Source organism: Rhinoderma darwinii, chromosome 7, assembly GCF_050947455.1.
Source record: "Rhinoderma darwinii isolate aRhiDar2 chromosome 7, aRhiDar2.hap1, whole genome shotgun sequence".
NCBI classification, from domain to species: Eukaryota; Metazoa; Chordata; class Amphibia; order Anura; family Rhinodermatidae; genus Rhinoderma; species Rhinoderma darwinii.
The window spans coordinates 138,017,420-138,042,900 of record NC_134693.1 but is presented as its reverse complement, the minus strand read 5'-3'; the positions used below and the strand labels follow the sequence as shown (position 1 = coordinate 138,042,900).

General features: G+C 40.9%; 1 protein-coding gene across 3 annotated transcripts; it reads right to left on the bottom strand.

Moving 5' to 3' along the window:
* Nucleotides 1-46: 46 nt before the first annotated feature.
* LOC142657402 (solute carrier family 41 member 1-like) lies at nucleotides 47-23,936 on the bottom strand. Of its 3 annotated transcripts, XM_075832423.1 has the most exons (11): nucleotides 23,732-23,936; nucleotides 20,753-21,081; nucleotides 6,826-6,933; nucleotides 6,657-6,728; nucleotides 5,268-5,412; nucleotides 5,025-5,171; nucleotides 4,780-4,924; nucleotides 3,130-3,209; nucleotides 2,902-3,036; nucleotides 2,533-2,681; nucleotides 47-491 (listed from the first exon to the last, which is right to left on the bottom strand). In XM_075832423.1, exons 2-11 carry the CDS (start codon nucleotides 21,047-21,049, stop codon nucleotides 306-308), a joined length of 1,464 nt encoding a protein of 487 aa, XP_075688538.1. In that variant the 5' UTR covers nucleotides 21,050-21,081; nucleotides 23,732-23,936; the 3' UTR covers nucleotides 47-305. The 3 variants fall into 3 exon arrangements, with proteins under 3 accessions (XP_075688538.1, XP_075688536.1, XP_075688537.1); XM_075832421.1 differs by having other exon boundaries at nucleotides 5,025-5,412; XM_075832422.1 differs by lacking the exon at nucleotides 23,732-23,936 and adding an exon at nucleotides 22,997-23,148 and having other exon boundaries at nucleotides 5,025-5,412.
* Nucleotides 23,937-25,481: the final 1,545 nt, after the last annotated feature.

Genomic DNA, 25,481 nt, shown 5'->3' with positions numbered 1-25,481 from the left:
GTTCGTAGCGGCACCGGACTCTCAGCAACACAAAACTCAACCAGGACAATTGGTTTTATTGTAGACAAACAGCATCCGATTTATATATAAATATAAATAACTGGATAATTTCCCTATAAATTCGCTGCTTTTGCTGAGATTTTCGTGGCTGATGATAAATATCACTAAATCCGCTGAGTAGATAAACAGTCTGTTTGGTGTCGTAGCGGATAGAAATTCACGTATTCTTCTATTTCAAGTGCACGTTTAGTAGCAATAAAAAGGGAGAAAAAAAATTGTAAAAAAAAAATGTAGGATCAGTCCAGTCAGTCTCCCAGCTCAGACTCTGTGCCAGTAAGGAGCCAGACAAGCCGGAAACAGACGGCGAGGAATCCGGTGCCCAGCAAGTCGCCGAGCGCAGTGAGGTACGGGATGGAAAAATTGTCTGGGTCCAGGCCTCGTCTCCACATGAAGCGCACAATGAGGTCAGCGATATATAACAGGATGCAAACCTGTAATAAAAAAATATATCAAAAAGCGTTAAAGCGATTTTATATAAAGTTCTGCAACTTTCTAATACACTTGGTGTTTCGATTCTTCCACTTTCAAGATCTCCGTTTGCTATCAGTGGCTAAAATCATTCTTACAGAGGCTGAAAGCCTCCTAATAATGTGCTGCTTACACTGCTGCAGAGCTCGTTACAGTGTATCACAGCTTTTTTGTAACAAACCATACACCTGTGTCAGTCGGACATTATCATGACAGGTTCTCAGCCTCTGGATGTAAACAGTTAAAGCGTTAGTCCAGGATTAGAAAAACATTTCTGCCTCTTCCAGAAACAGCGCCACCCCTGTCCATGGGTCGTGGCTGGTATTGCAGCTCAGCTTCAATGACGCGAATGGGGTTAAGTTGCAACACCACACACAACCTGCGGACAGTTGTGGTGCTGTTTTTAGAAGAGAGTAGCCACGTTTTATTTTTCTAGTCCTGAGCATACCCCTTAATGCTTCTATTCAATGATAGCCAGCAGAGATTTTTTTAAATTATTGAGAAACTGAGACTCAAAATACATTAGAAAGTTGTAGAACTTTTTAATATACAATGAATACATTTTATTTACATGAAACCCCAACAGGACAATCTATCTGGTAACAATGGACTGTATATAATTCCACATTGTAAGCTCTAATTATAGACTACATTTTACACCCCCCTTTAAAGGACGAGTGTCGCAATTTTTTTTTTTATATGTTATTGGTTTTAGTTTGATATTTAAATAATTTTTTTTTATTTCTGTTGTTGTGTTGTACTTTTTACGTTTTTATTTCTTTTTCTTCTCTATGGGGGCTGCCATTTTTTTTCCATCTCTGTGTGTGTCGATTAACGACACATACAGAGATGGAATACGGCACATACAGCCCCATAGAGAATGCGAACGGGAGCCGTTCCATTCACTATAGCGTACATGGTCTGTGTGGCTCCCACGGTCTGTGTGGATCGGAAGCCGCGACCGGACAGTAAGATTACTACTTCCGGTCGCGGCTTCCGGACTTGTGTTCTAATGCAAGCACTTGGAGCGGAGGGAGCAGACGGACCGGAGGGAGCGGCGGCGACTGGAGCAGGTAAGTTAGGTCTGTGTATGTACATGTTTTAGTGTGTGTTTACTACTGTATGTAAACCTACTACACTGTGTTAGCTCAAAAAATGGCGACACACAGTGTAGGAGGTTTGACCATTCAATCCCCTCCTTTCTCCTGGCACTAGCCAGGATAAAGGAGGGGGGATTCTGTGAGCTCACTAGAGCGAGTGTGTCTTCTCAAATTTTGCAGCATAAAGCAATGTGGTTGCTTTACCACATGCAATGCTGCAATTTTGGGAATTGCTCCATCTAGTGACCAGCACTGGGAAATGTTATAAATTAGAATCTAATTTATAATATTTCCTGACTCGTGAAAAAATTAAAAAAATTAGAACAATGTCTAATCACCTATACACTAATTGTTTAACTAAAAAAAAAAAATTTTTTCTAGCGACACATTCCCTTTAAGACAAGTATTTGTTTTAATTCTTGGCCATGCCCAGCCGCTCTGAGCCAATCGGAGAAGCAGGAAAAGCAAAGCATAATAGTCAAAAACAATAGAGCTGAATGCTATTGTTTACATGGACTTAAAGGGGCAGTAACATTTTAACAACCTGGTCTCCTATTGGTTTCCTCTACTTCCACAAACTGATTACATTGAGGTCTCATTGCCGGGGACCTCTAGAAATCACCCAGGGGCTCCAATGCTAAATCTTTAACAACACCCCCTGACCCACTTCGTGCAATATATAGGCCTCCTGAGGCACCAGGGCCTGGGTATGACCGCTACTTTTGCACCCCCTATGCGGCAGGGGGACCTAAACCATTGCAAGTCACCTCCTATAATCAATACACATATTATGTCATGCACCTATATAGCATGCGCTTATTATAATTAATCGCTGATCTGGCCAAATTTGAATATGCAAATGTCCAACACCCCTTGGTAGTGACACCTCTCGATCCTGCATTACCTGTAAGAGGGCGGCGAGCAGGTAGAAAGTGACAAACAGTGCAGTGAGTGCGGTGTGACCTCCCTGCAGCAGGTGGATGGTGTACAGGAAGATGAGGTGTCCCGGCACGACCAGAAGGAATAATACTCTGGCGGATTTCGAATTAACACCTGCAGAAAGCAATGACAAAATAATAATCGGACAAAGAATTTTTTTTTGGGGACATTGGAAATGGAAAGCAAATGCAATATGTATGAATGTCTCTCCCAGAATGCTTCAGGGTGGAGCGCAGTTTTTTTATATTCACTTAACAGCGGGTGGAGCGTTCTCCTGTGCTCACTGTCGCCCCCTGCTAGGTCATGTATCATGTAAATAAATACAGCTTCATACCTGAGGAGAAGAACGTAGTGCAAGGGTTGGGCCAGTGTTGTCGCATTTTGTACGGTAAGACGCCGGGCATGCTCCAGAAGTGGAGGAACGTGGAGATCCGACTTGCCTGAATGGCCACGAGATTCCCGGCTACGCCTGCGGGTCACAATATTGCAAAATACATTTTTATTTTTGAGTCAGGACTGAGCGCAAACCACATTTACAAAAAAAATCGAAGTGTCAATGTACCGTTTATAACGGGTGTGAAAACCGCCATCCCCTCGAATTTGGGGTCTGTTACTGTCTTGTCTAAAATAAGTCCACCAATACTAGAAAAAAAAAACACAACATTTTTTAAAACACAATATTAAATATAGAAACAACAAGCTCCAACCATACAGGAACAGGCCTCACCCACTATAATCATGATCTATCTATCTATCTATCTATCTATCTATCTCATATCTATCTATCTATCTATCTATCTATCTATCTCATATCTATCTATCTATCTATCTATTTATCTATCTATCTCATATCTATCTATCTCATATCTATCTATCTATCTATCTATCTATCTATCTATCTATCTATCTATCTATCTATCTATCTATCTATCTATCTATCTATCTATCTATCTATCTATCTATCTATCTATCTCATATCTATCTCATATCTATCTATCTATCTATCTATCTATCTATCTATCTCATATCTATCTATCTCATATCTATCTATCTATCTATCTATCTATCTATCTATCTATCTATCTATCTATCTATCTATCTATCTATCTATCTATCTATCTATCTATCTATCTATCTCATATCTATCTATCTATCTATCTATCTATCTCATATCTATCTATCTCATATCTATCTATCTCATATCTATCTATCTCATATCTATCTATCTCATATCTATCTATCTATCTATCTATCTATCTATCTATCTATCTATCTATCTATCTATCTATCTATCTCATATCTATCTATCTATCTATCTATCTATCTATCTATCTATCTATCTATCTATCTATCTATCTATCTATCTCATATCTATCTATCTATCTATCTCATATCTATCTATCTCATATCTATCTATCTCATATCTATCTATCTATCTATCTATCTATCTATCTATCTATCTATCTATCTATCTATCTATCTATCTCATATCTATCTATCTATCTATCTATCTATCTATCTATCTATCTATCTATCTATCTATCTATCTATCTATCTATCTATCTATCTATCTATCTGTCTATCTATCTATCTATCATGTATCTATCTATCTATCTATCTATCTATCTATCTATCTATCTATCTATCTATCTATCTATCTATCTATCTATCTATCTATCTATCTATCTCATATCTATCTATCTATCTCACATGTATCTATCTATCTATCTATCTATCTATCTATCTATCTATCTATCTATCTATCTATCTATCTATCTATCTATCTATCTATCTATCTATCTATCTATCTATCTATCTGTCTGTCTGTCTATCCATGGGGGGTGTCAAATGCCAGCTCTAGCTCAACTCAGAAATGCCCTATTATGATCATGATAATTGATGGTCATTTATGCCCCTCCTGTTAGCAGCTAATTAGGGTGAGGGGCTTTCTCGGTACTGTGAGCCCCACAATTAGCTGATATCAGGAGGGTGACAGAAGAGTAAATTATTATTTTGTTCCGTTGTTTTTAATGGATGCCTGGAAACCTCCAGAGCCGAGAGCCAAGATGCGTGTGGCACTTGGCTTTAGCTAACAGAGGATGGTCCCAATCAGGGACTGTTAGCCAGAAAAGTCCTAAAAGAAGCCATTCCAGCACTTCTGGTGCGGTCCAGCATGCATGACAATGAAGGCTTCTCCACCAGTTTCCATTACCTGCTAATCGACATGGCCACAATAACCGGCTGCCAACCAGACTTTAAAACTTCAGCAATGGATGCGCTCTGCTTGGCTATAGCTACCCACAGCGGGATCAGGATGATGAACACGGCACAGATTAATGGAGAGAGGTACTGAACATCTAGTTGGGGCAAAAGAGACCTTATGGTTAGACTGCAAGCACAGGCCCAGCTCAATGTCCACGTCCCCACGTCCTCCTATCTGATGTGTATATCTCATACCTATGTAGCTGAACAAGGTGCTGCTGATTCCTGCCAGCAATGACAGCGTGATGAGGTCCCCCAGGCTGGCAGCGATGGGAGTAGCGACGTTGTCAGGGTTAATGCCCAGCTTCCGAGATGCAATGATGACCCAAATCATCACCAGACCTAAAGGACAGATGTATAGAACAATGTCGCCTATGAATATGTCATATAAAATGCGCAACTGAATAGGTTTTATACTAATAGTGATTAGGGTCTTACCCAAAGACAGGGCAGCGATGAATGCTGTGGTCACGCTGCTGGCACAGAGGACGGCAGCCCGGTCCAATTCCACGTAACCCTTAGACAATGCGCCCAAGATGACCGCAGCAACAGCAGCCAATAGACCAACGACTGTGGCCTGAACCTGCAACATAGAATGATATTGTATAAGGCCTCAGGCACGTGTCTGTTCCGTATACATGGACAAGGTGCATAAGGACTATAGGCACTGGGAGCCGCTGTGCGGTGCCTCCGGGGGGGTTCAGTATTTTCCCCTAGAAGTAATATTTTGTTCTTTTAAATAGGCAAAAATCATTTTTGGTGATATTTTCTTTAAGTTTTGCTGCAGGTATGTTATTTCTATGGAGAGCAGTAGATAAGCAGCTGCCAGAATTGTTGGCCTCACTTATCTCGGGGCCAACAAAGAAATGAACAGCTAAAAATGCAACCTCGCTGTGCTATGCTGTTTCTGTAACTTTCGATCACTTCTTCATGAGTTCTGGAAACAGAATAGAAAATGCGCTGGGCTGTTTTGGGAAAACCCAGGGACCTCATCAGACAGTGGCCGGAGCACAGCAACAGCAGCAATATATAGGTCGGGTGTCAGGGGGCCCCATCTAGAAATAGGTCCCAGAGATGGGTCCCACATCTATCAGCTATTTATGGCATACCCTATGGATATGCCAAAAGGGTCCGAGATAGGAATGCCCCTCTAAAGAAAAATCATTCCACGCCACCCGCTAACCTAGCCACAATATAAGTGTTCTTCTTATTGCCCACATGCAACCTCTAATTTGCTTTTTAAAAGAGAATAGTCCAACTTCTGTCCACCATCTTGACATTAGAAATCACTGTCGGCAGGCAGTAGTCCTTGTAACTACGTGTCCCAAATGCCTTGTCTGGACATCACATAGGAAAATATAGCCAGAACAAATGTATCAGAAATTGTAGTTCTATAGAGCATTCCAAATTTGGAACAAGATTCTGGAGAGACACAGATTCAGGTCTAAGGCACAGGAGAGGCTACAGACTGTGCCCTGTGCAGCAGCATGCAGCATGTCACAGGCAGGGTGCAAACTCCAGCCCACTACAGGAAAGTGTAGAGATGATTGGTATGCAATATCCTTACATCGTTTACAGGTGACAGGAAGCAGCCAGGAGGAGATTCAGTGACAACAACAGAATACACAGGGCTACGTAGATTTGTGGTTGTCATTTTGGGATGGTTGCTATGCAACAGCCCGGGCACATGCTGCCTGATGTTATATTATTCTAAAACTTACAAGAGACAGCAGTGACATCAGATATCATGAGTTTCCCATAACAAGCTTTATAATCATGGCATGAACCAATATTTTACGAGGGAAAGCAAATATTAAGAGGACAAACCTGGATTAAAGCCAAATTACTGATTGCCATCTTCCATCGCTCACTGGGGTCGTCCAGCTGTCCTGTGTTTGCCTATGAATAGGATAAAATAAGTGAGTAGACGAGACACCGAATGGAAGGACGCCCCATGCCAATACTCTCCATTAATTCCAGAAAAACAAAAACTTACAGCAGTGGAGAGTCGAGAAGCCAGTGTCATCTCCAAGTTGCCCTTGAGACCCACCAATGCTGGAACCAGAATGAAGACCTCGGTGATGGTTTTAAAGACAACCCAGTGCTGGAACGAAGAAGGTAGAACAAAGATGGTGAGATGTCAACTCAAATGAGGTCTAAAGAAGTTTCAGCTTCGACTAGGGTCAATTTGTCCCTTTCTGGGTTTCTGACATCTTGAAGTAGGGATGCAGCGGGGGTGTTCACTACTAAATGCTCCTGCCACATTAGCGCCCGTGCCATCTGGCAAGGCATCTACCAGAGATGAAGTATTCAAACTTGTGTGCAACTTTTGTAAGATCATAAACCCCTCAATGCTTTATTAAGCCTACACTTCTCATGTCCTCTGACTGGACAAAATACTATAGACTATACGGGGTCAATCCGATTTTAATAGGGAGCAGACCATAAAAACTTTCATAGACATCAATAGAAAGTAATTCAAAAAGTTAGGTATCAGTCACAAAGTTCTAGGACTATTGGCTTCTTGGCTCCTATATTACATAAAGAAAAATACATTTCTAACCCTAGAAAAGATTTTTCGTGGTTCCAAAATTCCTGGCCATGCTTTGCAGGTAGGTGTTGTACCCAAACTGGCCATGCTGGTTGCACTGAGGGGAGGAGAGTGACAACTGCTCCAAGCACATTTTGGCTGTAGTTATCTCCGGTTTAGTCCCACGGGCCATTACTATGACTTTGCGTTACGAGGTGAACACTAAAAATGAACTTCTGCTTCTTGACTATGAGACTCATCATTCCAGTTACTTTGCACCCTGATCGGTAGTTGACCCCATACACAGTCTGTAGGGACATCAGTCACCTAATCTACTATCATTCCCATATAACCATTATCTGCCCCATGAAAAAACATTCCCAATTCGATCATCCTGATTACAGGAATAGTAGCTCGGTATAAAACCTGGACCCAAATTACGGCAATTAATTCCAAAAATAGCATCAAGATTTTTTCCACCTTTAAAGGGCATTTACCCCCCTACCCCCAAAATTAGAAAGAATATTCAGTGGTTTCATGGATATATCTGAGTCTAAGTCGTCACCATAAGGGTCGTCACCCTGTTTCCCTAACCGTGGACGTCCAATTAGTATGATATGTCACTAGACAGGTATGGGGGATGCGTCACTGGATAACCGGGTTTACTGCCCCTTCCCCTTATGAGCCAAATGGAATTCCAGTTCAGCGGAACAAAAGTCGCGGCATGTCATTAAAGGAAGATAGATCCCAATCCATCATCCTATAACGTGTCCTAAAACACTGGGATATCGCCATGCGCAATATTCATAAACCATCGACTATATTACTCACTATATAGAAATACAAGCTTTAAATACGATGTCCCTGCAGCCTTGTTGGGGTAATTTGGTCATTCCAGGATCTTTATGACATGCTATAAAGAATAGGAGCGACCTAGTTATTGAGTTACAGAACCTGGGTACTATTTGGCTCGATAGAAAATAACAAAAGCATAAAAAAAAAAATCAGTATGGCCCATCCGACGGTACGTACTTGAAAGATATCCATCAGTAATCCAGCTGCCACCATACCAAGCCCGGCCATGAGGAAGGGCAGTAGAACTTGGGCAGCAATGGAGAAGACCGTCTCTGGGAAAAACCCGTGGGGTGACCTTGATAGTTTGCATCTGAATCCCCTCAGCTTCTTCCCGTGATAGCAGAACTCCAGCTCCAAATGAGTAACAGCCATTTTTTTTTTTTCAATTCAGGGATTGGCAAAATTATATAGATCCGATGAGACTCCAGTATTTTCTAAAAAGTCGGGGGAAGACTTGCACCCATTGACGTTGAAGCGAAAGATTCCAAAAAGATCAACTTTTTAGGCTTGTTGGAGCCGGGTTTCTAGAATTTGTCTTAACCCATAATCAGTCTAAGAAGGAATTAAACGACTCACATAAACGTAGAGTCTGGGAGTCCAACTGGGCCGATCCTCATGGTCGGGTCTTGGAAATGTTTCGGGGGAACTCTCGTAGATTACTCCAGTAGGATAAAAATTACATCAAAGTTTTTGAATCCGTCCTAGAATTTCCTCTAAAGAAATAAACCTTATCCACTGACAGTCACAAGGCACAAGATCCTCATGCCGTTTTCTTCTATGGTTTTGAAACAACAAAATTTTAAGAAAATTCAAAAAAAAAAAAAAAAAAAGTAGAAAAAACTTGATCGACCAGCTGCGAGGACTATATCTCCTTGGGCAATAATAGTTTTAACAATGAACCATTTGGTTACCACTGATAATGTACAGATACGTAGTCTGCATATCTCTCCACCACAAGATCCAGGACTTCGTCACGTAGCGATCATCCTGCTCCACGCCTTCTGTCTATCAGTGGGGTGTCAGCGCAGTCTTCGCCTTCAGTTACGCAAAATAAAAGGATTTTACTAAGAATTCAAAAAGTGGAAAAGATGAGTAATTGTCTCTCTCTTGTGCCAGATAGAAGACATCAGAGGGTAATGTCAGGAGCGGTGTCTGTGGACTGTGTTCCCTGGAAGCAGCCAATCATCAGCCAGAGATTCTTATCAGCCGTCGTGGGGTTTTCTGTCACTAGTTTATGAGAACCTAGATAAAGATCCTGGCTTTGAAACTTTCTCCGAGGTAACTGAACTTAGAGTAAATATATGGGAGCAGGTTCATAAAACAGAACACAGATCAAGTCTGTGCACATAGGTTGTAAAATAAACAATGACAAACAAAGTACTGTATATTTGTACAATAATTCTAAAAAAGTTAATCGAAATATTTCTAATACAAAATATGTAAAAATGTATATTAACTTTAATAAAGTATTCCTGGTAAAGACATTGTAACAGGCAGATTTTGCTAAGTAAAGTTATTTATTATCTGAATATTGTTCCCATCATGCCTCAGAATATAACTACTATAATACTGCCCCCTATATACAAGACTATAACTACTATAATACTGCCCCTCTATACAAGAATATAACTACTATAATACTGCTCCTATATACAAGAATATAACTACTATAATACTGCTCCTATATACAAGAATATAACTACTATAATACTGCCCCCTATATACAAGAATATAACTACTATAATACTACCCCTATATACAAGAATATAACTACTATAATACTGCCCCCTATATACCAGAATATAACTGCTATAATACTGCCCCCTATATACAAGAATATAACTACTATAATACTGCCCCTATATACAAGAATATAACTACTATAATACTGCCCCTATATACAAGAATATAACTACTATAATACTGCCCCCTATATACAAGAATATAACTACTATAATACTGCTCCTATATACAAGAATATAACTACTATAATACTGCCCCTATATACAAGAATATAACTACTATAATACTGCCCCAATATACAAGAATATAACTACTATAATACTGCCCCTCTATACAAGAATATAACTACTATAATACTGCTCCCTATATACAAGAATATAACTACTATAATACTGCCCCCTATATACAAGAATATAACTACTATAATACTGCTCCCTATATACAAGAATATAACTACTATAATACTGCCTCCTATATACAAGAATATAACTACTATAATACTGCCCCCTATATACAAGAACATAACTACTATAATACTGCCCCCTATATACAAGAATATAACTACTATAATACTGCCCCCTATATACAAGAATATCACTACTATAATACTGCCCCCTATATACAAGAATATAACTACTATAATACTGCCCCTATATACAAGAATATAACTACTATAATACTGCCCCCTATATACAAGAACATAACTACTATAATACTGCTCCTATATACAAGAATATAACTACTATAATACTGCCCCCTATATACAAGAACATAACTACTATAATACTGCCTCTTATATACAAGAAAATAACTACTATAATACTGCTCCTATATACAAGAATATAACTACTATAATACTACTCCTATATACAAGAATATAACTACTATAATACTGCCTCCAATGTACAAGAAAATAACTACTATAATACTGCCTCTATATACAAGACTATAACTACTATAATACTGCTCCTATATACAAGAATATAACTACTATAATACTGCCACATATATACAAGAATATAACTACTATAATACTGCTCCTGTATACAAGAATATAACTACTATAATACTGCCTCCTATGTACAAGAATATAACTACTATAATACTGCCCCCTATATACAAGAATATAACTACTATAATACTGCTCCTATATACAAGAATATAACTACTATAATACTGCTCCTATATACAAGAATATAACTACTATAATACTGCCCCTATATACAAGAATATAACTACTATAATACTGCCCCTATATACAAGAATATAACTACTATAATACTGCCTCCTATATACAAGAATATAACTACTATAATACTGCTCCTATATACAAGAATATAACTACTATAATACTGCCCCTATATACAAGAATATAACTACTATAATACTCCCCCTATATACAAGAATATAACTACTATAATACTGCTCCTATATACAAGAATATAACTACTATAATACTGCTCCTATATACAAGAATATAACTACTATAATACTGCCCCCTATATACAAGAATATAACTACTATAATACTGCCCCCTATATACAAGAATATAACTACTATAATACTGCTCCTATATACAAGAATATAACTACTATAATACTGCCCCTATATACAAGAATATAACTACTATAATACTCCCCCTATATACAAGAATATAACTACTATAATACTGCTCCTATATACAAGAATATAACTACTATAATACTGCTCCTATATACAAGAATATAACTACTATAATACTGCCCCCTATATACAAGAATATAACTACTATAATACTGCCCCCTATATACAAGAATATAACTACTATAATACTGCTCCTATATACAAGAATATAACTACTATAATACTGCCCCTATATACAAGAATATAACTACTATAATACTGACCCCTATATACAAGAATATAACTACTATAATACTGCTCCTATATACAAGAATATAACTACTATAATACTGCCCCTATATACAAGAATATAACTACTATAATACTGCCCCCTATATACAAGAACATAACTACTATAATACTGCCCCCTATATACAAGAATATAACTACTATAATACTGCCCCCTATATACAAGAATATCACTATTATAATACTGCCCCCTATATACAAGAATATAACTACTATAATACTGCCCCTATATACAAGAATATAACTACTATAATACTGCCCCCTATATACAAGAACATAACTACTATAATACTGCTCCTATATACAAGAATATAACTACTATAATACTGCCCCCTATATACAAGAACATAACTACTATAATACTGCCTCTTATATACAAGAAAATAACTACTATAATACTGCTCCTATATACAAGAATATAACTACTATAATACTACTCCTATATACAAGAATATAACTACTATAATACTGCCTCCTATGTACAAGAAAATAACTACTATAATACTGCCTCTATATACAAGACTATAACTACTATAATACTGCTCCTATATACAAGAATATAACTACTATAATACTGCCACATATATACAAGAATATAACTACTATAATACTGCTCCTGTATACAAGAATATAACTACTATAATACTGCCTCCTATGTACAAGAATATAACTACTATAATACTGCCCCCTATATACAAGAATATAACTACTATAATACTGCTCCTATATACAAGAATATAACTACTATAATACTGCTCCTATATACAAGAATATAACTACTATAAGGGCGGGTTCACACATGGCGGAATTCCACTTAAATTCCGCTGCGGACACTCCGCAGCGTTAATCCGCAGCGGAGCCGTTTCTCCATTGACTTTCACTTTAATTTAGCAGTGTTCGTTTACACGATGCGTACAATTCCGCTGCGGAGCATAGGCTGCGGAGCGGAATTTGGTGTCCGCAGCATGCTCTGTCTGTTGCGGAGCAGTGGCGGACTCATGGCGGAATTTCTCCATTGACTTCAATGGAGATTCTAAGTTCCGCAATGAAGTCCGCAGCTGTCATGCACATGTCATGTGTGCTGCGGATGCGTCTTGCTTTTTTAACTTGACATTTCTTCATTCTGGCTGGACCTAGGTATTTCTAGGTCTACAGCCAGACTGAGGAAGTCAATGGGGCTCCCGTAATGACGGGAGCGTTGCTAGGAGACGTCTGTAAATAGTCACTGTCCAGGGTGCTGAAAGAGTTAAGCGATCGGCAGTAACTGTTTCTGCACCCGGGACAGTGACTACCGATCCCAATATACATGTATCTGTAAAAAAACATATAAGTTCATACTTACCGAGAACTCCCTTCGTCTGTCTCCAGTCCGGCCTCCCAGGATGACGTTTCAGTGTAAGTGACGGCTGCAGCCAATCACAGGCCAAGCACAGGCTGCAGCGGTCACATGGACTGGCGCGTCATCCAGGGAGGTCGGGCTGGATGCCGAAAGAGGGACGCGTCACCAAGACAACGGCCGGTAAGTATGAAAATCGTTTACTTTCACTAGGGAAAGTGCTGTCCCTTCTCTCTATCCTGCACTGAATAGGGAGAAGGGAAGCACTTTTCCCGCAGTCTGCAGCAGCTAGTCCGCATCAATGTACTGCACATTTTGTGCAGATCCGCTGCAGAATCTGCAACGCAGATTCTGTGCGGCATCGATGCGGACAGTTGCGGAGGAATTCCGCCATGTGTGGTCATGCCCTAATACTGCCCCTATATACAAGAATATAACTACTATTAGGGCGGGTTCACACATGGCGGAATTCCACTTAAATTCCGCTGCGGACACTCCGCAGCGTTAATCCGCAGCGGAGCCGTTTCTCCATTGACTTTCACTTTAATTTAGCAGTGTTCGTTTACACGATGCGTACAATTCCGCTGCGGAGCATAGGCTGCGGAGCGGAATTTGGTGTCCGCAGCATGCTCTGTCTGTTGCGGAGCAGTGGCGGACTCATGGCGGAATTTCTCCATTGACTTCAATGGAGATTCTAAGTTCCGCAATGAAGTCCGCAGCTGTCATGCACATGTTATGTGCGCTGCGGATGCGTCTTGCTTTTTTAACTTGACATTTCTTCATTCTGGCTGGACCTAGGTATTTCTAGGTCTACAGCCAGACTGAGGAAGTCAATGGGGCTCCCGTAATGACGGGAGCGTTGCTAGGAGACGTCTGTAAATAGTCACTGTCCAGGGTGCTGAAAGAGTTAAGCGATCGGCAGTAACTGTTTCTGCACCCGGGACAGTGACTACCGATCCCAATATACATGTATCTGTAAAAAAACATATAAGTTCATACTTACCGAGAACTCCCTTCGTCTGTCTCCAGTCCGGCCTCCCAGGATGACGTTTCAGTGTAAGTGACGGCTGCAGTCAATCACAGGCCAAGCACAGGCTGCAGCGGTCACATGGACTGGCGCGTCATCCAGGGAGGTCGGGCTGGATGCCGAAAGAGGGACGCGTCACCAAGACAACGGCCGGTAAGTATGAAAATCGTTTACTTTCACTAGGGAAAGTGCTGTCCCTTCTCTCTATCCTGCACTGATAGGGAGAAGGGAAGCACTTTTCCCGCAGTCTGCAGCAGCTAGTCCGCATCAATGTACTGCACATTTTGTGCAGATCCGCTGCAGAATCTGCAACGCAGATTCTGTGCGGCATCGATGCGGACAGTTGCGGAGGAATTCCGCCATGTGTGGTCATGCCCTAATACTGCCCCTATATACAAGAATATAACTACTATAATACTGCCTCCTATATACAAGAATATAACTACTATAATACTGCTCCTATATACAAGAATATAACTACTATAATACTGCCCCTATATACAAGAATATAACTACTATAATACTCCCCCTATATACAAGAATATAACTACTATAATACTGCTCCTATATACAAGAATATAACTACTATAATACTGCCCCTATATACAAGAATATAACTACTATAATACTGCCCCCTATATACAAGAATATAACTACTATAATACTGCCCCCTATATACAAGAATATAACTACTATAATACTGCTCCTATATACAAGAATATAACTACTATAATACTGCCCCTATATACAAGAATATAACTACTATAATACTCCCCCTATATACAAGAATATAACTACTATAATACTGCTCCTATATACAAGAATATAACTACTATAATACTGCTCCTATATACAAGAATATAACTACTATAATACTGCCCCCTATATACAAGAATATAACTACTATAATACTGCCCCCTATATACAAGAATATAACTACTATAATACTGCTCCTATATACAAGAATATAACTACTATAATACTGCCCCTATATACAAGAATATAACTACTATAATACTGACCCCTATATACAAGAATATAACTACTATAATACTGCTCCTATATACAAGAATATAACTACTATAATACTGCCCCTATATACAAGAATATAACTACTATAATACTGCCCCCTGTGCCCAAGAACATAACTACTATAATACTGCTCCTATATACAAGAATATAACTACTATAATATTCTGTTCTAAGGGATAAAAGACTTGTGAGGCCTATGTAATAAATTAGCTAAAAATCTCCAGATATAAAATGGTTAAACCACATATGGAAATATTTTTGCATTTTAGTGTTGTCACGTCTTTAGTACCAGCTCAGGTAACACATCCCCTGGGCACATATATACTGTATATACATTGGTTTAAACACAGTTTTTAAGTGAAAGGTCAAGTGAAGAACCAGAATGTTGACTTCCAGTGTAAGACCGGTCTCAGGGCAAAACAGAGGCATCTCAGTGCAGACTCAACATTCTGGAGACTTCTCAGAAGGAAATATTATTTGTAATGCACATTCTGTACATGAGGGGAGCACCTCATGGATGACATGTTTGGCTCCACCTCTGTTCTCCGCTCAATAAACTCTGCAATCGGTAAGGGGAGGCCACAGTTACAGCCTCTATTATACTCCAGAGCTGCACTCACTATTCTGCTAACTACCCTGCAGCTCTGGAGTATTATACAGGATGTAATAGAACCTTAATTTTAGAACTGCTGTTTGCAACAATTCAGTGACTTTGTGCAGACGCTCCGGATTACCCAAAAGACGCATGCGTAGGTATTTGTATTGTCCATTTGTTCAATAGGATAGTTTGCGCTGATATTGAAAGCTTGATGCATGCAGTAAAAAAATGTATCACAAGAAAGAAAAACGAATAAATGTAACTTGAATGTGTACATACACGAACAAATGCACAGTCCAAAGTGAATCAATGAAACAGTCACTAAAGGGTGAGCACAAAGCTAGAGCCGACATAGTATACAGACTTAAATAAGGAAAAGTTTGTAGTTCACCATTGGCGTTTGGACTGCGAGGCTCGCATGAGCCGATGTACTGAGCAACGCGCTGAGCCGGTTTCAGGTACAAACTTGTGTACTTGGAATAGAAGAAGCTCCAGCAACCGCGTAGTAGATAGAAGTTAAAAACTAACTTTTAATGGAAAAACATAATAAAACCATATGTGCATATATGAAAAATGGAAAAAAAACGCTGACGCGTTTCAGACACCCCTGTCTGTCCTTAGACAATTTACTCTTTCTATGGCCAGAACAGACAGACCCTGTGTGGATTTGTTATAAAATTCCCTAAACTGTTTGGAGAGACTGGAGACATTTCGGGTAGTGGTCAGTATTTCAGTAACATTGGCTGCAACTAAGGAAACACAGGGTGTCCGAAACGCATCAGCGGTTTTCTTCCATTTTTCATATGTGAACACATAGTTTTTATCATGTTTTTTCATTAAAAGTTAATTTTTTACTTCTATCTACCATCTGGTTGCTGGAGCTTCTCTCTATTCCAAGTATATAAGTAATGTCATGTATGTAACACAGTGACTCCACCAGCAGAATAGTGAGTGCAGATCTGGAGTATAATACAGGATGTAACTCCGGATCAGTACAGGATAAGTAATGTAATGTATATACACAGTGACTCCACCAGCAGAATAGTGAGTGCAGCTCTGGAGTATAATACAGGATGTAACTCCGGATCAGTACAGGATAAGTAATGTAATGTATGTACACAGTGACTCCACCAGCAGAATAGTGAGTGCAGCTCTGGAGTATAATACAGGATGTAACTCAGGATCAGTACAGGATAAGTAATATAATGTATGTACACAGTGACTCCACCAGCAGAATAGTGAGTGCAGCTCTGGAGTATAATACAGGATGTAACTCAGGATCAGTACAGGATAAGTAATGTAATGTATGTACACAGTGACTCCACCAGCAGAATAGTGAGTGCAGCTCTGGAGTATAATACAGGATGTAACTCAGGATCAGTACAGGATAAGTAATGTAATTTATGTACACAGTGACTCCACCAGCAGAATAGTGAGTTCAGCTCTGGAGTATAATACAGGATGTAACTCCGGATCAGTACAGGATAAGTAATGTAATGTATGTACACAGTGACTCCACCAGCAGAATAGTGAGTGCAGCTCTGGAGTATAATACAGGATATAACTAAGGATCAGTACAGGATAAGTAATGTAATGTATGTACACAGTGACTCCACCTGCAGAATAGTGAGTGCAGCTCTGGAGTATAATACAGGATGTAACTCAGGATCAGTACAGGATAAGTAATGTCATGTATGTACACAGTGACTCCACCAGCAGAATAGTGAGTGCAGCTCTGGAGTATAATACAGGATCTAACTCAGGATCAGTACAGGATAAGTAATGTAATGTATGTACACAGTGACTCCACCAGCAGAATAGTGAGTGCAGCTCTGGAGTATAATACAGGATGTAACTCGGGATCAGTACAGGATAAGTAATGTAATGGATGTACAGAGTGACTCCACCAGCAGAATAGTGAGTGCAGCTCTCTGGAGTATAATACAGGATGTAACTCAGGATCAGTACAGGATAAGTAATATAATGTATGTACACAGTGACTCCACCAGCAGAATAGTGAGTTCAGCTCTGGAGTATAATACAGGATGTAACTCAGGATCAGTACAGGATAAGTAATGTAATTTATGTACACAGTGACTCCACCAGCAGAATAGTGAGTTCAGCTCTGGAGTATAATACAGGATGTAACTCGGGATCAGTACAGGATAAGTAATGTAATGGATGTACAGAGTGACTCCACCAGCAGAATAGTGAGTTCAGCTCTGGAGTATAATACAGGATGTAACTCAGGATCAGTACAGGATAAGTAATGTAATGTATGTACACAGTGACTCCACCAGCAGAATAGTGAGTGCAGCTCTGGAGTATAATGCAGGATAAGTAATGTAATGTATGTACACAGTGACTCCACCAGCAGAATAGTGAGTGCGGCTCTGGAGTATAATACAGGATGTAACTCAGGATCAGTACAGGATAAGTAATGTAATGTATGTGCACAGTGAGTCCACCAGCAGAATAGTGAGTGCAGCTCTGGAGTATAATACAGGATATAACTCAGGATCAGTACAGGATAAGTAATGTAATGTATGTACACAGTGACTCCACCAGCAGAATAGTGAGTGCAGCTCTGGAGTATAATACAGGATGTAATTTAGGATCAGTACAGGATAAGTAATGTAATGTATGTACACAGTGACTCCACCAGCAGAATAGTGAGTGCAGCTCTGGAGTATAATGCAGGATAAGTAATGTAATGTATGTACACAGTGACTCAATATTTCTGTAAATAATGAGGGTTTGAGCCATGAAAATTAAACGTCCATATTTTTCCATAGATACAACCTGAGTACAGTGAGTATTTGCTCTTCTCATAAGCTTCTTACATTAGGTGACTGTGATAGATTTAATTATTTGTGCAGAAGATTAAAGACGTTATCAGACCCTGTGAGGAGAGCAGTGAGATTAGTACAGTGACTCAGCAGAGGTGACTCGGCGCACTACACCCAGACACTGTCATGACATATACATTGAGGAGGTGAAAGGTCTACAATGATTTTTTGTTTTTATTACCAATGTTTTGTCTATTAAAGTAAAAATGATGGGTATTATGGTTTTCTGTGTAGAACAAGACGTTACATACAATATTTGGAAGCTTTATATAGTGCCTCATCCCTATGAATATTTTCCAACCAAAAACAGGTACCGCTGGCTAATAACTAATATGGCCATCACCACAGGGAACGTCACCCAGCTTTTCCAGATACCTGAATGGCAGATCTGCCTAGTTAAACAGCATTAGAAGGAATATATTACAGACTAACTAGACAATCTGTCATTCAGGAGTCCGGGAAAGTTGGGTGACAACCCTGCCATATACTTTTCCTAGAAATAAGAAAATACTGAGTATCATTTTGATATAAGAGGACGACTCCAGGCTGTTAAAGAGATTTAAAGGAATCTTGCAATTTCTAAATATAACTTTTTATGAAACTTTTTCGTCTCCTTCGGTGTTAGTTCTGCGGGTCTCGCGCATTTATATAATGTTGCAAGTTAATTGCTATCTCCTTACGCTGGTTTTCCCAGTATATCCAGCCATGTGTCGGCCTCGCTAAGCTGACAAGTCAGTGGCATGAGCACACGCTGTCCGCCAGTCCTTATCTGATAACAGAGGGTAGAGTGACCCGTTCTCTGTGCCAAACTGAATTAAAGGAGACACAACACAAACTACAGGCCTGATGCAGAGTTTATGTGAGATTGGGGCTCAAAATCACAACATCCCCCATCATCTGCACCTCTGTCCTATATCCTACAATGCCCATAGTATTGACACCCTCATGATTTATTGGGATATTCAGTGACCTTCAAGAAATGTCCTTGTATCTATCCCCTGACTGGCACTTTTTAATAACCAGATCACTGATATTTGGAGTATTTTGGTCTATATGGCATTGACGTTTTTCTGATTACTGCTATGGCAGGAACTGTTATGGTCCATAGAAGAGGTAGGTAACATTATTTGTACGGCGCGCAGGTAAAAAAAAACAAAAAACACAATATTAGACAAAAATTGTTACCACATATGTGACATAAAGCAATGAATCAGTTCATTAAAGGGTAACTAAACGTTCGACAAACTTCTGATTTGTCATAGTGACATGTCAGAAGTTTTGATTGGTGGGGGTCCAAGCGATGACCCCCACCAATCACTCAAATGAAGAGACAGAAGCGCTCGTGTGATCGCTCAGCCGCTATGTATCTGTTCGAGGAAAAAGCCGAATAGGCACAAAGCGGCAGAGCGATCACACGAGCGCTTCTGCCTCTTCATTTGAGTGATTGGTGGGGGTCTCAGCGCTCGGACCCCCCACCAATCCAAACTTCTGACCGCGGCTACTGAACACCAGCCTGGCGGGGATGCACACAGGAGAGACCGCGGCTACTGAACACCAGCCTGGCGGGTGATGCACACAGGAGAGACCACAGCTACTAAACCCAAGATTTTCAGGGTGCACATAGGAGAGACCGCGTCTACTGAACACCAGCTTGGAGAGGGGGGCGCACATAGGAAAGAGACCTACCAACATTTGCTAACTTTTTCTTTTACAGAGAGGTTACTGTGAGTCCTTGCGGCGCTGATCACCAGGAGAGAAAGCAATGCGGCATTGTGTGCTTACCAATTGATCAGCAGCGACAAACACAATGAAGCGCCACTCTCTTACCTAGTCATCAGCGCCGCCAAGCACACCGGGAGAGGGATGTGTGCCGGCAAACCATGCCCCATATGCAGGTTGCTGAACCCCTGGTCTATAGGAATACAACGAGCTGCACAAAATTGTCTATAAGCACCAACATTGTCAATAAGAGGCATCAAAGAAGCCGAAAATCCCATCCAAATCTTTTCCGAGATATATAATAATTATTCTGCTTCACCTACCTGTACCATATCCAACACCATGCCAGCCAGCACCATGCCCAGCCCTGCCAGCAGGTATGGGAGCAAAACCTGCAGGGCAATGGAGGTAGAGGACTCATCTCCTGGTCGGGGTATGGGTGCCTTCTTCTCTGGCGGGGGGCGTTTTTCTGGAATGAGTGGCATGTCTTCTTCCACGATCTCCCTGTGGACGCCTCGATTCTCATTCTGTTTGCCTTTGTTCTTTGCTCTGTGTTTGGAACGCTCCCCATTCTTGGCACGACCCTCCTTCCTCCTCTGCCGGGTCTCCTCACCCTTCATGGTGACCTGGCTGGACACAGGGACCTGTCACTCTGCAGAGATAATGGTTTTATTTACTTTGCTGATAAGAAAAATAGCAAAAATTAGTCGACAATGACCAAATGCATTACGTGGGATTGATCACACTATAAAAGGTGCTCAGAATATCTGATACTGAAAGACACAGAGAAATTCAATTAAATAAGCAGCTAAAATTTGTTTGAACTGCAGTACCAGTTATGACCACTGGGTGATGATGCAGAGCAATATAATTGATCCATTATCATAAGTGACGTTTTGTAAATTTTTTATTTTATGGGTAAGACCATGTTCATCCAGGGGGCGCCGCACTCCACTTCATGGGTCTTAGAGCAGCTGAATATGGTGCTTAGTATTCAATATAAAAAGGTGATCTGCCCTCCTTGCCAGTCTTCCTCTGTCAATCTAAAACTTGGGACAAAATTGCCTGATAAATTCTACTTTTAAGACAATTTGACTTTCAGGGTTTAAAACAAGGAATAATTTACAGGAAATGATTAGGTTACTGTGCCTTTAAGTCATGCCATCTACAAGATCCCCTAATAGATCTATAGGAAACCCCTCTGGGCTGTCGGAAGCACCGTGAATGCTGATGTGATGCCCCCTTAGACTCATTGGGAGTATGGGTTTGAGGGGGTGTTACGACTTTGGCAAATGCCTGAACTTTGTTATGGCTCCTACTTAGTCATGGGTGCCCTTTAACCCTATCAAGAACAGATGCCACATAGACATTTCTATAAATATGGCAGCATGCAGGCAGCAACTTCTGAAAGATTATGGGACACTCAAGGGACAAGTCAGAAATGTGGTTAATGTGCACGGCTGCATCTGCGAATGATCCGAGACAATGAATTACACCAACATATGTCAACACGGAGCTAATAAAAAATATCAGGAATGCCTAAGACCCAGTACAGCCCCCCTTTAAGACGCTGAGAGCAGCCCCCGCCCGGCACTGGTGCCCCCCATCGAGACGTCAGTATCCAGTTCCAAAGTAGCTTCAAGATGATCTCAGATGATATAAATACAGCAGCACCTGTTTCTACACCGGCGCCCGCCCTATAGTGTTCTCCGACCGGGGCAGATCTGCGCCACATGGAAAAAACGTGACGCATATGAGATAAAGTGACTGGGACACGATGACAACTGGCCCCATATAGATCGCTGCTCTGAATGAATATAATATATAAGGTTACAGCCAGTTCCATATAAGATGCCCTTATACACACACATATTTTGTAAGATCCGACAGATAACAAAGTTCTAATGTACTTTAAATTCCACAGCATTTTCAAGATCTCTGCTTGCTGTTTGTTAATAGGAACATTCTTGTTTAAAACCAGAGGCGGAAATCTCTTCTAGACCTAATATTTCCCAAAGCAGAGAGTTTGCTACACTTGTATCGGTGTGCGATAAACAGTCAGGACTCCAGTCTGATACATTTTTCCCTGCACTGATACATTGTAACAAACTATCAAGGCAGGAGAGAGATTTCTGCTGATGTGTTTAGCTCACAGAGGATTGTCTAGACTGAAGCAAACCCTCAGCTGTGAGAAGTATTAGGTGTGTACAGGTTTTCACTCTCTGAGTATAAGCAAGAATAACAGCAAGTAGAGATCTTGAAAGTGGTAAGGAATGGAAACAAAATGTTGCAGAACTTTTCATTATACAATGAATAAATAGTCATAGGACATATGGACGTTATGGGGGTCTTCTCATTTTGGAGACCACTCTATCAGCCAGAGCCCAGCTAAAGTTCTCGTTCTGCCCATTCATTTGTATATTGCAGGTCTAGGGTGCCCAAACACAATCCACACCAGAGCTCATGCACCCTCCATTACTATGGCATCCCCTATTGCGGATAAGGGGCTTCTGGGGCCCCTCAGGCAATAGCTTTCTCCCAACCGCCCCGATCCAGCGGCACGGTACCAGATTTTAGGCGTTGTCCAGTATGTCCCGCTATTTTCCACTGAAGTGCAGGGATTAAAAGGCCAGGCTGTGGTGGTGATTGTAGTGAGCTGAAGGAGGGCCACAAGTACATGATGGGAGTTGTCGTTTTCCCCAAATCTTGTGAAAAGCGGTTTAGCGGTGGCTTAAAAGAAAAAAATTTGCTGCACTTTTTAAAATGATCTTTCCATTCTTTAAAAGTTGGGAGTTATGGGCAATGTCTGCACCAATGTCCCTGATGAAGTCCCAGGATCGTTCACATTGTATCATGTCAGGCAGTGGGCACAGCATCCACTAGTCATTCATCCTTAGCGCCCTCTGCCGGGGAGAACCTGGAACTACAGCCACACTGCTGGTAAGTTGCTTTATTAGGGGGTGTGAATACCGGGCATTTCTGGGGTATTTTTAGGGCAGAAATAATTCTCAGTCCTCATGGTTATTATTATATGAGGTTATGTGATGCCAGGGGCACAACCCAAGGACAAGGACCCTATATATATGTGAGCGCCCTCTATTGGCGGCATCTACTACTACAGCAGCCTCAGCTAAGTTATGGGGCATTGAATGGCATGCGCGGCATCTTTAGGGGTAGAGCAGTTATTATAATACGGGCGAGAAGCAGCAAGACAAGGGGCGCCAGGCGGCTGCTACGAGGCTCTCTGTGGGTTGCAGGGGGCTTGTCATCCGCATGTCTGGCCCCCTCACCCCGCTACTTACCTTCCTCCGGCGTGTGACTGTGGTGGGGGGAGGCTGCATTGGGGCCCCTCGGTTGGCAGAGTTTGGGGGTGCAGCCCCTGGCAGGGTCCTGTGCGCCCACATTACACGAGAGGAGGATCCCGGGGAGGAGGCGGATTGTCGGATCCTGCCTGCAGGAAGCGCGGTAATCCCGGCTGTTACATTGTAACCTTCTGCCCCTCACTGCTGCACATTACGGGGGTTACATGCAGCGCTGCGGGGGCCCAATGATGGACTCGGGGTACAGGTCACCCTGCAAATTAGAAGTGTGCGTGCGTGTGTCGATGTGTATATATAGGGGTATATAGTGATGTGGAGTTTATAGGGGTATATAGTGATGGTGTATATAGTAATGGGGTGTATATAGTGATGTATATAGGGGTATATAGTGATGGTGTATATAGTAATGGGGTGTATATAGGGATATATAGTGATGTATATAGGGGTATATAGTGATGGTGTATATAGTAATGGGGTATATATAGTGATGTGATGTTTTGTATATAGGGGTATATATTGATGTGGTGTGTATATAAGGGTATATTGTGTTTGTGTGTATAGGGAGATATAGTGTGATGTGGTGTATATAAGGGTCCATGTACATTATTATCCTATATTATATACGCTGCACTGACACGTGAGGTTACCTTTATATGGGATCATATTCACCCTAATAATTGATAGGAATATGAGCAGCTGCACCTGATGGAGGATTTCCTGTGGGTTTGGGTTTGAGGTGCCACCTGTGATCCCAGTGCCTATAAGTGTACGAGGCCGACTTTCCAGTGCCTGTATTGTTGGGCCCCAAGGATGCAAGTAACAAAAGCGGCCTGTAGGGGGCAGATATTTCATTACTCTCTGACCCTTTGACTCCTGTAGGGTGATTGTGGGAGGAGAACAGCAACAGGACTGCAGAATCTGTAATGTAAGGAACTATGTCATATCAGCCAAGGGGGCTATACAATAATACCAGTGATAGTGCCCATATAGTCATATCAACCAAGGGGGCTATACAATAATACCAGTGATAGTGCCCATATAGTCATATCAACCAAGGGGGCTATATAATAATACCAGTGATAGTGCCCATATAGTCATATCAACCAAGGGGGCTATACAATAATACCAGTGATAGTGCCCATATAGTCATATCAGCCAAGGGGGCTATACAATAATACCAGTGATAGTGCCCATATAGTCATATCAACCAAGGGGGCATATACGATAATACCAGGGATAGTGCCCATATAGTCATATCAGCCAAGGGGGCTATACAATAATACCAGGGATAGTGCCCATATAGTCATATCAACCAAGGGGGCTATGCAATAATACCAGTGATAGTGCCCATATAGTCATATCAACCAAAGGGGCTATACAATAATACCAGTGATAGTGCCCATATAGTCATATCAGCCAAGGGGGCTATACAATAATACCAGGGATAGTGCCCATATAGTCATATCAGCCAAGGGGGCTATACAATAATACCAGTGATAGTGCCCATATAGTCATATCAACCAAAGGGGCTATACAATAATACCAGTGATAGTGCCCATATAGTCATATCAACCAAGGGGGCTATACAATAATACCAGTGATAGTGCCCATATAGTCATATCAACCAAGGGGGCTATACAATAATACCAGTGATAGTGCCCATATAGTCATATCAACCAAGGGGGCTATACAATAATACCAGTGATAGTGCCCATATAGTCATATCAACCAA

Coding starts and splice junctions, on each gene's coding strand:
- LOC142657402 (XM_075832421.1), bottom strand. CDS start 21,049: ATGAAGGGTGAGGAGACCCGGCAGAGGAGGAAGGAGGGTCGTGCCAAG. Junction 3,037..3,129: donor TTTCACACCCGTTATAAACG/GTACATTGACAC, acceptor TGTGACCCGCAG/GCGTAGCCGGGAATCTCGTG. Junction 492..2,532: donor TGCTCGCCGCCCTCTTACAG/GTAATGCAGGAT, acceptor TTTTTATTACAG/GTTTGCATCCTGTTATATAT.